The sequence below is a fragment of the Pollicipes pollicipes genome, unplaced genomic scaffold (genome assembly GCF_011947565.3).
Source record: "Pollicipes pollicipes isolate AB1234 unplaced genomic scaffold, Ppol_2.1 Scaffold_7261;HRSCAF=8764_pilon_pilon_pilon, whole genome shotgun sequence".
NCBI lineage: Eukaryota > Metazoa > Arthropoda > Thecostraca > Pollicipedomorpha > Pollicipedidae > Pollicipes > Pollicipes pollicipes.
The window spans coordinates 13,379,397-13,392,173 of NW_023597054.1; the positions used below are offsets into that span (position 1 = coordinate 13,379,397).

General features: G+C 47.6%; 1 protein-coding gene across 2 annotated transcripts in view; it reads right to left on the bottom strand.

Annotated features, from left to right (window-relative positions):
* Positions 1 to 469: 469 nt before the first annotated feature.
* LOC119112111 (microtubule-associated protein tau) overlaps positions 470 to 12,777 on the bottom strand; it is a 31,403-nt gene continuing 19,095 nt past the window's right edge. Inside the window, exons 2-8 of one of the 2 annotated variants that reach the window (XM_037236130.1) lie at positions 11,308 to 11,342; positions 9,354 to 9,438; positions 4,129 to 4,334; positions 3,216 to 3,401; positions 2,243 to 2,440; positions 1,169 to 1,327; positions 500 to 605 (exon numbers count right to left, since the gene is read on the bottom strand). In XM_037236130.1, coding sequence (XP_037092025.1) covers positions 1,169 to 1,327; positions 2,243 to 2,440; positions 3,216 to 3,401; positions 4,129 to 4,334; positions 9,354 to 9,438; positions 11,308 to 11,342 — 869 coding nt within the window. In that variant the 3' untranslated portion in view covers positions 500 to 605. Of the gene's footprint in view, positions 606 to 1,168; positions 1,328 to 2,216; positions 2,441 to 3,215; positions 3,402 to 4,128; positions 4,335 to 9,353; positions 9,439 to 11,307; positions 11,343 to 12,777 lie in introns of both variants that reach the window. The other variant, XM_037236131.1, reaches the window with a different exon arrangement.

Here is a 12,777-nt window from a genome sequence, read left to right on the forward strand (position 1 = left end):
GGCGCTCCAGCCACCCATCGGAGGCCGACGGGAGCGAGCGACGCCTCGCGAGCCGCCCGAGCGCGGCGAGCGAGTCAGCCAGCCAGCGCAGCCTACACCTGCACACCAACGCGAACCGCACGAACACAGCGAACGACGGCGAGCTCGGCTGGCGCCGGGGCCGGAGGTGCCCGCCGGACGTCGACCGAACGTCCCCCCCCCCTTCCCCCTCCTCCGCGCAGCGAAGCCGGGCAGGTGCGTGCAAGCGAGCCGCGCCGGTAGCCGGTGCGTGGGGAGCCGCGGACTGACGGAACGCGCGCGGCAGCACATCTAGGCCTCGAGAGCGGGCGACTTGGCCTCCGCATCTGGGGACTTGGCCCCGGAATCTGGGGACTTGCCTCGGATTCTGGGGACTTGGCCTCAGGGTTCGGAGACTTGGCGTCGGATTCTGGGGACTTGGCCTCCTCCGCCGGGGATGTGGCCTCCGCAGATTGGGACGAGTCTTCAGGCTGCGGTGGCTTGGTATCAGCTTCGGGAGATTTCGGGTTATCTGGCTGCGCGGGTGAAGACGGAGACTTTGCTGGAGATTTGTTGGGAGATTTTGTTGGCGAAGACGGACCCGTGCTCTGAAACAGTCATCGGGCACCAATCATAATACAACCATTCGAAGCCATAAGCAGGCGACAACCAAGACAGCACCAAGTTTGCCAGTCATCCCAATCATGATGTAAAGACGAGCTCTCCGTCGACTGCGATGAATATTGATTTTTCTACTTGCATAATGTGAGGTAAGGAAAATTAGATAGATGTGGAAACAAATCGTCGGTGATGGGCAGGTAACAATAGCAATAACGGGGCTTTAAAATATCACAAAATATAAAACGCCCATGCGCTTTGTCGTCCATGTCCTCTTCACGACATCATGTGCGCGCGTGGGTTTAAAATTTTGAGTCGAATGTGACAACAGTGCAATTGATATTTTGCTTACATACTAAGAACATGAAAAGCATACGACAGAAACTACTCGTGCTATTTTCCATCAGAAATTGCCATCATGGCCAGAAAATCACCGTCACTGAGCGTGTTGGCAGGTCCATTGACCGGGAGTACGTATGTGTGCCGCACGGGTCGAGATATGCCGGCTGGCACAGGCGGCACAGCTGGGACTGGCTAGCGGCAGGCAGGTCACCTAGTACACCATGGGCAGGAACCAGCGCAGATAGTGCAGCGTTTTGAAGAGCAGCACGAGGTAGGAGGCGGGCGAGGAGTGGACCACGTTCGCCATGCACGCCATGGCCAGAAACTCGACGTTCTCAAACCGGGGCACTTGGGGCTCAATGCAGATCACCTACAGGAACGGGTGCGAGGGCACAAGTTAGCAACGCCTTTGAAAGATACCGAGGAAGCTTCAGATCCAGCCACCGTGCTCCTTTTTCGAGTAGGCTATCATATGGTCACAACTTTAGCTTGGCGTTAGGATAAATGCAACCGGCGAGGAGCGGCCCCCTCCCGCTCCCCCTCAACCCACGACGCCCACCACCAGCGTCGATGCGCAGGTGCCTCAGAAACAGGAATGGAAGGAAGTGGTTCTCCATGTGTCGGCGCTGCGCATTTTCTGACGAGGAGTTATGCGCTGCGGGTCGGAAACTGAGCTGTTCATCTGCGCTGTGTGCATGAATGTTCGTCGATAAAGACATCGGTCACGTGTGACGCGTGTCCCAAAGCACCTACGCACACACACACACACATGTTGAATTTGTTGAAGGCTGCCAACACAACCCTGTTTGTGCTGCAGTTCCACACCGGGTTTCATGCACCCTCTATAAATGAGCTAAGAATGACGGCTCAAATTTGCATACGTGGTGCGTATGCCACCCCAAAAATAAAGACCACGTCCTGTCGCATTCTCACGTGCTGTCGGTAATTGGCATCGCGTCTGAGAACATGGCATACTTCGTCAGTCAGGTAAGGGGGCAGCAAAGACTGTACAAGCATGCGGAGCTAAAGAAAAGAGTACAGAAATCACGTTCAGTCAAGATTGCTATTAGCTTTCCCTCCAACCACCTGAACATATGGATGTGCCTTGAATGTACAATCCAAAAGGACCGACGGCTCTAAACACTACAGACAGAGACTTGAGGTGCTGATGTTAGTAGCGGCCAGCTGTTCACCAGGGCCTGCAGGCTTGTAAGGCGCTATGTTAGTAAGCCGAAATCCACCTGTAAAGGAATACTCACCGTCAGAGCCGGGCTCAACCCCTCACCGGTTCCGTGGCGTCATCTATCGAGCTGGCCTGAGACTTGCGCCTGCTACGGCCCTCGCCAGAGCCAGAGCTAATCTGGCGAATGTACTCAGTGTCGTTGAAGATTTTCTTGTCGCCACCTTGCGGCTTGTGTTTCACGTTATCCAGCGAGCCAATCCTACTGCCCACCGCGGACATGTCAATTTTGATGGATTCAACCTGAAAGGGCGGCGGCCCGCAGGGCATGAGTGCAGTGCAGCCGGTGCAGTCGCCGCATGCTTCTCTCGCGAGGTGCTCCTCGCAGCCCAAACACATCCAAATATAGCATGACCATACACCGTGACGTCATGTTCTGCACGCAGCACACAAATAAATGACCGCGTGCCGTGTTGTGAGGTGCTGCAGAAAACGAATGCCCGTCTCTGTGTGGCGATACCGTTGGACGTTGAACGCATCACAAACGAAGCACATGCCATACCCGCTATTCTGGTGGTAACGTGACGACCAAAGTGGGTAAACAGCTCGTGGTGGTGACGCTGAGAACATATATCAGCTGAGCAGGCGTTCTTTTCAGCGGTCACAACTTCCAACGTGGTACAAGCTTCATGCACACAGCATACATAGCATGTTTTGTTGAACGTTGGCACATCAACCACATCATGCTTGAATGTCTTATGATTTTACGGCTGATCAGTGTAAAACAGACACTTAATGTGACACGTTGGGGCAGGTGTAGAATGAGAACGGGCAAATCTTCAGAACACTTTACACCAGTGCACCAGTGCCGTGCGTGAAAACATCCCAGACATTCCGTGGCATTCTCCAGCCAATACCGGTGCACCCCTCTGTCCGAGCGTGACCCCTAGCGATCTCTGTGCCCAGTGGACGCCACCTCGGCACGGCCAGGTGGCACTGCCAGCCGCCACCGTTTGAGCAAGTGACGCTGCCTGCAGCTCGGAGGCAGCCAGGTGGCGCTGCCATCGTCAGGGCATACCTTGACATCGCCGCCGCCCGGTTTGTGCTGCATGTTGTCCCGCGAGCCGACCTTGGGTGCAGCGCGCTCCTTGAACTCCAGCTTCTGGTTGCTGACCTTGACATTGCCGCCGCCCGGCTTGTAGTTCGTGTTGCCCATGGAGCCGACCTTCGACTCCGACTTCCACTCCAGCTTCCTTGACTCGATCTGCAAGTACAGTGCGTTGGTCACACGCGTGCTTGACTGCCAGTGAGGTGGAAGCGAAAGGGAGGGTCCGGAGCAAGGGTGGCTGCTGGTTATCACGCTGGGAACATAATAAAGTGGGAAGCTCGGAGGGTCATGTGGCGGGATCGTCGGGGTCCCAGGCCCTTTGCAGCGCGCACGTCCAGCCGTACCGAACAACTGTCCACCCGAGGCACACTAAGCAGCTGGACTATTTTAAAACTGTTAATAAATCCGAAGCACACCTATATGCGTGTACCCGGACGTCCCTTACGGAAAAGGAAAAATGTAAAGTTGTCTCCGATCTCCTCTGACTTTGGGCTGAATTCCCGCGAAATTCTCAGCATTTAGTATAAACCCCATTCGTTAACGCGGGGAGGGCATGGGCTCCGTGTCCCCACCCCCTCCCTCCCCTTTTAGCCTCGTCCCTCACACCTATGGCAGCTAGTCCATAAAGCGAACTGATATTGGCATCACCAGAACACAGGATCCTCATCATGAAACGCACCCAAACTTAGATCAAATCATCACTATTATGCGGCTAGTTTTCTCACATGATGTTGGGTGACCGAGAATCTGCATCTATCCGATGCACAGCTATAATCATTCACCGCTTAAATTTTATCTTTGTAGTGCCGCTACCGGTTTTGTAATTAGACTTTATGGGTCTATCTGATTTACAATTATAATTGTTTGCCTCTTCAATGTTTACCTTTTTGGTGCCACCGCCGGGTTTGTAGCTAGACTTTGCCTGGATTTTTGTCGAGGCCTTGCTCACGTCGATTTTGTGGCTTTCGATTTTGATGTTCCCTCCACCGGGTTTGTAGCTTGAATTTGCCAGAGACCCGATGCGAGATTTGACGTTCTTTATGTTCGGCGAAGCAGCTGTCCCCACTTGCACCTTGTTCATGGGTACTTCTGAAACGTACCGAAAGTACAGTAACACACGTCCCACGGGCGACACAAGTTATCTATACAGCTTGAGTGTGCTGCGGCGCTCAACGTTAAGCTAGGACCCCAGTCCTCAGCTTCGTGATCAACTACAAATTGGAGATGAAGTAAGTCCATTTAACTTCAGTATTTGATCTGGGGCCATGCCTACGCATATACCATTCGCTCAAATATTTCAAGGTGTTAAACGAAAATACCTGGGGAAATAACCTATACATTTTTTCAATGCGGACTCACACGGACAATTCAATCTGTGATATCAAGCGCCGAAAGCATATACATGGCCATTATGTCATCAGAAAACTCAGCTAGCATTGGCTTACTTTCTCTGTTCACGCTGCACAAATTGTCTGCATAGTCATAGCTGGATGTCCCCAGGTCCGGAACGCGGGGTGGTGGACCGTAAGCTATCGTCCCGGACAAAGTTCGATACACAACGGGACGGATATGAGGGCTTTTCATGGCCAACAAATCAACGATAGGTGCAATAAAATTGTTTTACATTAGCAATTGACAAGGAATTTTAAATTGTTCCAAAATATTACGGATTTCCATGCCCTACTACATTGACAGGGAGTTGCTGTTCGGTATTTCTGGGATTAACATGAAATTCATAACCTTTTCTTCTAATCCAACACGTGACATAGGCTTCAGGTAGTTCATCTGCGTGCATAACTCCCAAAGCGGATTCACAAAATACCAAAACAATCGTTATCTACGAGGCATCGTGTTCAATTTCCATACTGGCACGTCAACGTATCGACCAAACTTAAATATTGATATGTTGACGCGGCATAAACTGCGAAGAAAGAATACGATTTTCCACAATAGCAATGGATTTGACCCCATACAGCTGAGCTCGATACTGAATTTCACTTAACAGTGCACTTGATCTTTTTCAGAGACGCCTTCAACTGCCAGAGATACGACTGAAAGCTCATGAGCGTTGCACTTGCGCCACCATTGCTCGTCCTCCTCACCGATTCAAACATTTAAATAAAAAGTATGAGGTCGCAAGACATCAAACTTGCAACATTTGAATGCACTACCGGGTGCCAACAATTTCCATCGCTTGCTGAACAGTTGCCTCCTTTTTCGAGGTTTCTGGGTAAAAACACATCAAAACAACTTTCATATATTTGCCAGGTTAAACTGAGCACGCTAAGAGAGGAGTTCATTCTGAAAGTGCTCAATGCCAAAACAACATCAGCGTAGTGCATACAGCTTTACTTTTCTGGATGAGCAAAGGAACGAGGTTGTGACGAAATGCAACGGATGAAAGATCAGCAAAGCTTATGGTGACGTTCTTGTGAAAAATTGTGCTGGCAAGATATTTGCTTTCCTTAACCCGTTCGCAACCCTGTCTGAATACCGAGAAATCGACACACTCACGCCAACGATTTTATTGCCGGCAGTTTATGGTCATGCGCAAAAAATGCGCATGCAATTACGCCTTGCGAATTAATCGCGGAGCGTTGCATATCTATGACGTGTACATCGAACTATTATTTTATTAATTGCTGAGGGTGATACTTAAGGGACTAAGCAGGGGCAGCTTTTCGGAATGTGTGTACAGTCATTTAGAAGCCTTCTTCTTATGTGCGGACGCCATTTTATTGATGACTTGGATGGCTTCCTTATCTCTACTCAACTGCCTTAAAAATCTGGCAATCTTACTTGAAGTCTGCTTTGTCTTCTTTTTCTTTTTTGACTTTTTCTTCTTGGTCTTAACCATGGCAGCAGCTGACGCAGCTCTCCTGCTTCCGCTTCGGGAGGCAGCCGGTGATGCAGGCATTAGTTTCACGTGCTTCAAGATTCCCGTGGACACATCACTTGGATAGCTGTGCAAGCTGCGGAGACTGCGAACGGACGGTTCTCGACTTTTCCTCACTTTCTTTTTCTTTTTCTTCGTTCTCTTCTTTTCATCTTTCGGTTTGGTGTCATCAGGTAGAGACATCTTGGAATTTATACTTTTCTGGGACGGTGACCGTCTCTGATTCCGCGAGTGATGGTGCGAGGAGGAGCGTTTTTTGATCTTGACCTGAACGCCGGTACTCTTGGTAGGATTTTCGTCAATTTGCGTGGCAGACGAAGCAAACCTTTTCTCGGACACTGGAGAGCCTAACCGCCCGGCAGAGCTGTGCTGAGTAGTCAGCGCGTTCTGCCCAGAGGTGGCCCGAGCTCCAGTCAGGCACGAGGGCTTTTCAATGGGGATGGACCGAACACGGTCGGCCGACCGCACGCGATGCCGGCTCTCTGGCGGCGGCGGCGACGGGCTTCCGGGGGTCGACCTGAGGCGCACTTTGGCCTTCTTCCACTCCATGTTCTCCGGAGTTTTCTGGACTGGTACCGCTGTCTTCTGTTCTGGCTTGACAGCGCTTTGTGGGGAAATCGGAGGTTTATCTGCATCGACGGCGGGTTGGTCCTCGGAGACCGGATCGGATGCGTGTGGCGCAGAACTGGTGGACGTCTGACAGTCCGGCTGACTGCTGGTAGTTTCGGCAGCCTTCTTGCCCAAGGCGTCCGTCTGAGTCGTTGAGTGGTGTCTGGAGATCACAGTGGTTGCCGATCCCGATGACTCCTCCACGCTTAAACCACTAGCAGCAACGAATGTTTGCGTGTGCTTGGAGTTTTTGGCGGCTAGTTTGAACTTCGTAGCCAGATACTGCTGTCGGCGAACATTCCTGCCGCGGGCCATACGTGGTGGGCTGCGAGCAATCGATTCAACACTGCGCTGGTTTTCTATGGGATCGGTGTCGCTGCTGTCTGCCGCTATAGAGAAAGGCCTCCGACGCCGTGGAGATGCCGTCTTACTGCGAGACCTGGATCCTCGCTTCGGCGATGTGACAGCATTGCTGCTTCGCGTTTGCTGAATCTGTGTGGTGTTTGCTTTCTGGTTGGCTTTCACGGTGGTCAATCCCCTAGAAATTTCGGCATCAGGCTTATTCGGCTTCAGATGGTACTGTGCATGCAGCGCAGTTCCCTGACTATGAGCAACCCTTCTCTCACAGTTGGCACTCGCTGGTCTGGTTGGCTTGATCGCTGAATTGTTTTGAGATCCTCCAGAATGTTGCCTGTTAGGACTTACTCCACGACAACCACCCGGCGGTTGAAATCCTCGCGACCTCTCCTTTTCTATCTCTTTGTATTTCTCCCTAACATGCAACGGTAGTGATAAGTCGTTTGGGTCTCTCAAGTTCGCGTACACATACTGTATCATATGTTTGCCACGCGCATCGTTCGCTTTTAGGTAGTAAGTTCCAGGTAGCGGCACATTGCTGCCAGCAGATGCCGGCCTTTCCAGATTGGTTCTTGGAATGGAGTAAAGTGCCTGACCTGAGCTAGACTTCGAACTTTCGTTCTGAACGTTCTTCTGAAGGTCATTCGAAGAGACCCGATTTACCACCTCTGGTGCTGCTTGGGGAGTATGGCTGGATGGCGAAAGAGCCATCCGTTTCCTTTACAGATAAACAATTTATCCGATAGATAATGGATAATTTGTACGCCAAAAAGAAGGCCCAAAAATAAACCACAGCATATTGATAATGATTTGGCCTCGTGCGTCACATAAGTCCGCGTACTAAACTAAAAACATTGAAAACAAAGCCGCTCACGTGTGCATTTTGATTGAGCGCTGTCATTTGACTGAGACAGATCTGATGATCTGTCTTGATATACTGACTACTTTGATAACCGTTACTCTGCTATATTTGTGAGGTACCTATGTAAGTACTTACTTTGCTGACGGCGATTTGCAGTTAATATATCAACGATGCATTCGCATCATAAATGTATCGCGATACGTCGCTTGCCTATAATGTGGGCATCAAACTGTGATTTGATCGTTTGTTGAATGAGTGCTGACGCCAGTTAGATTAAATGGATAATTTCTTGTATGTGCTGCTTTACTATTTTCGCAGCTTATCTAGCTCATGGTCTTTGGTACTGCGAGCATGTAGGTCAAAATATGCCAGCCATCAATGTACTAGGAGCTATTGGTTAAACGAAGAGCGTAAACAATCATTAAGATCGATTATGGAAATATTCAACTGAGTGCTTTCATGGAATGGCACCACGATTGCCTCATACCTTCCTTTAACCTACAGTTTCCTTTGCATTGTAGGCCGATTATTGTCGGATGAGAACTTACAATATGACATGGTTGGGCCACTGTCTTGAAATATATCATTGCTAATTGTTTTCATTTTTCGAGCAAAACAGCCTTTGTGCTCCCAAGATAGTAGTAAATATTGCTCATAGCCATGCATCTCACATCATTATTGTCACAAATAGCTTGTTTGTAGCCCAGAACGCATTACTGAAAATCCAGCACGCTTGCCGTATGAGCATTGTATAGCGGTTCAAACTTGTTTATGGCGTAACGGGCATATAATGTGCAACCGTATTTCAAATGCGATTAATGTAATCGTATTTGATCTACACGATTATCACCATGACGATTTTTACACAACGGATCCTACGGTTTGGTGGGTATCGGGACGTTATGGCCTGTTGAGTGGGGACCACACGACCTGGAGAGAGTCGGGACCTCACGGCCCTGCGAGTAGGGAACCACACGACCTGGAGAAAGTCGGTACCTTATGGCCCGGTGAGTGGGTGACCACACGACCTGGAGTGAGTCGGTACCTTATGGCCCGGCGAGTGGGTGACCACACGACCTGGAGTGAGTCGTGACCTTATGGTCCGGTGAGTGGGTGACCACACGATCTGGAGAGGGTCATGACCTTATGGCCCGTTGAGTGGGGGACCACACGACCTGGAGAGAGTCGGGGCCTTGTGGCCCGATGAGTGGAGGACCGTACGACCTGGAGAGAGTCGGGATCCGTGAGCTGGCGGGTGCACAGCATGTTTGTGTTTAAAGTGGCCTAGTCGATATAGCGATTTAATATGTATATATATATATATATATATATATATATATATATTTATCGTCACCGTACAAATGCCACTAAATGAGTCACTTACTTTTTTGCTTCTCTTGAGATGTGGCCGGCTGGACGCGTTTGGTCGGAGAGCGGCTCTTCTGAGGGGAAACTGATTGGTCGACATCCTGTAAAACCAGAAGAATGTAGCAAACAACCAGCAATCTTTGGAAATCGGATTATACATGAAATGAATCTACGCCCTTGGCATTTGAACGTACAATTACGCACGTTTCAGACTCATGTGCTCGTATTTTGAAGTGAAAAGCTATCCTTGGGTATGCAGTATAGCTGCTGGTGCGCCAATCAGTCAGATTAATGGAGCTTGGTTGAAAGGCTTCGCAAGCCTGCGTTTTATGAGTGTATTATCTGCCACAATAGATGCAAGGTACATGCATTGGGCCAAATAATATGTTAATAAGCTGGGTAACAGGTCAAGAAAATATCTAAAGCAAAATCCAAGTTTCCAGTAATGCAAACACAACAGTATTTTGGTTCACGTTTTGCTCCTTCCCGTCATGTCATCTGAAATGTTTGCATCCTGATCAAAACGATTAACATATTGCCAGTGCCGTCATAAGCATTATACTAGGAGGCCTTCAGAGCTGCCAAGTGCTCCGAAAGACAGCATCGCAATTGTATTTATTAAGTAATGTTGAAAAGCTACTTAACAAACCATTTGGATCGCGCCAAAATGGTATTAAATGTACACACTCGCATGTCATTAGGTCAAACACCTGTATTTGCACAAGTACTTTCTAACTTATCGTGCTAAAGAATATAAAATGTGCAGCTGTCTGTTAACACCATGTTTCCAATGAGAGCAAAACACCCGCAAAAATGATGTCACAAAAATATGTATTATGAGATGTCAAAGTCTTCTACACATGTTTGTATTGCTGATTGGGGTTAAAGGGCGCGTCGACCACCATGGTCGTGTTGCGTCTATTTCTGCGCATTTAAAAGCATGCTGATTTTTGGGTGATTGGGTCAGTGAGTAATAAGTTAAAGGTTCTATACCTGTTCTTCAAAACAAAAATCGTTAGTGCCAGAAACAGGTAGATCAAGGTGGTAAAAGTTCAATGAATATTATTTTTCGGGGGGAGCTTCATCAGCACGGAATAACATTTCATATTGTGCAGTGATACCACCACGTGTGCAGTGATGCCACCACGTGTGTAGTGATGCCACCACGTGTGCAGTGATGCCACCACGTGTGCAGTGATGCCACCACGTGTGTAGTGATACCACCACGTGTGCAGTGATACCACCACGTGTGCAGTGATGCCACCACGTGTGTAGTGATGCCACCACGTGTGCAGTGATACCACCACGTGTGTAGTGATACCACCACGTGTGCAGTGATACCACCACGTGTGCAGTGATGCCACCACGTGTGCAGTGATGCCATCACGTGCTTTCTACACACGGTGGTATCTTAAGTAGAGTTAGCTGACCTAATGCTGTCCGTCTATAAGACACCAACACAGGTATCTCACGTAGAACATTTAACGTGTGATAAAACAATTGTTATATTTTACATATCAGATTTACTGTAGAGCGTTAGGTGGTCGGATATGTGTGACACATAGCTCTTGGCACAATGATGAAGTCAAGATATCTGGTCTGAAGTGTCTAATAATGTTTTATATCGATTATTTTTCCTTCTACACGCTAATAATTACTAATTTAGTGAATTTAATGAGCAATGACGCAGTTCCTGTGATCCTATGACTTCTGTGCAGCTCACATAAATGCACAAGACCGCATTTCAATATCAGAAGGGAAACACATTCAAGTCCCTTGCATTCTCAAACATGACCATCATAAAGTAGCTGAAATTCGAGATAGGGTGCGCTCTTTCACTTTCCTTTCAACGTCCCCGGAATACGAATAACCCGGAATCTGTAGTTAAAGCGTTCATAAAAGCAAAAGGTGAGAGCAGCAAGAAAAGGCAAAGCGTCGCCGCATCATATGTACGTAAGCAGCTCACTTACCTTTCCTTCGTCCACACCCGAGTCCCGATCAGCGTCTGAAACCAGAGCAAAACGGTCAGATTCAGATAGATTTTTATCGCAGAGATAAGCACTGAGGTTTCCGAACAACCAGTGCGGTGTGAAAACCGAAAACTGCTGAGCAGCCCTGCCTACAAAGCTTCAATGACTCGTTTCCAATGCGGCATCACTGACGAAACCTCCAGCTTCCGAGAAGCGATCTGCATAATCCTGAAATTGTTGCGGCTTAATCAAGGAAACCGATAGTAACCAAGCAACATGAAATTACAGCTTGAATCGTGTGCGAAATAAATGTACGAATGCACCCATAACGAGCTGCATTTGATGTTCAGAAATTTCCACTCGTGTCCATTTAACAAGGCACACGATCCAAAGGCGGTTATTTCCTCACTGCCTGCACTACATGTGTCACATAAAACAGGATGAAACGGCGATAAAAAAGCATGCATATATATATATATATATATATATATATATATATATATATATATATATATATATATATATTTATATATATATATTTATATATATATATATATATATATATATATATATATACATATATATACTCGCATGTCATTAGGTCAAACACCTGTATTTGCACAAGTACTTGCGAACTTATCGTGCTAAAGAATATAAAATGTGCAGCTGTCTGTTATATATATATATTTATATACATACATATATATATGCATGTATATATATATATATATATATATATATATATATATATATATATATGTATATATATATATATAAAGCAGTCCATTTAGCTCGCTAAATTTGGCGTCCCATGCTTCCTTATTCGGGTACCCTCATGTTTTAGTTAGTTTTAGTTCATTTTAGCATTATCGTAGCTATGTTTATCAGTATTGTGCCGATATACCGAACAAAAATGCAACAAAGTGTGTTTTTCCTCCTTCGTTAGGTCTCGGAAGGCAGCCCAGCATCCAAAAATGAATGGCCACAGCCACGAAGAAAACGAGCAGCAGTGCTGTGTTAACTCAGACTCGGAGTTACAACGGTTGGCAGAGCAACATCGGTCATCTTGATGTTTGTTGGCTGTTTTCTCGTATAGAGTAACAGATAACTCTAATATGAACAGGAAAATCAGCAGACGTTTCCCTCTGTCTTATCAGCAGACCGTGAGCCCTCTTCATTGATGTGAAGAGTAATCCTTCACGAATGTCGTAAATCATCATCTAGCGGGCCCTCAGAAAAGACGACGCAATGTTAATCATTTTAAAGTTGTTTTTTTTAAATACCGGAACCAACGTGAAATACCGACACCTACTTACTGTAGCCATGTCGTCCAACAACTGACACAATTCACTTGGTCCCGCAACTTCACGCAGCTATGTGCTTAAGTGCTCGCGGGCATCTAAGGAGAAACTTAATTCGCATCATTATTTTTATGGCTATCTGGGAGGGTACCCGAACGTGTAACGTGTG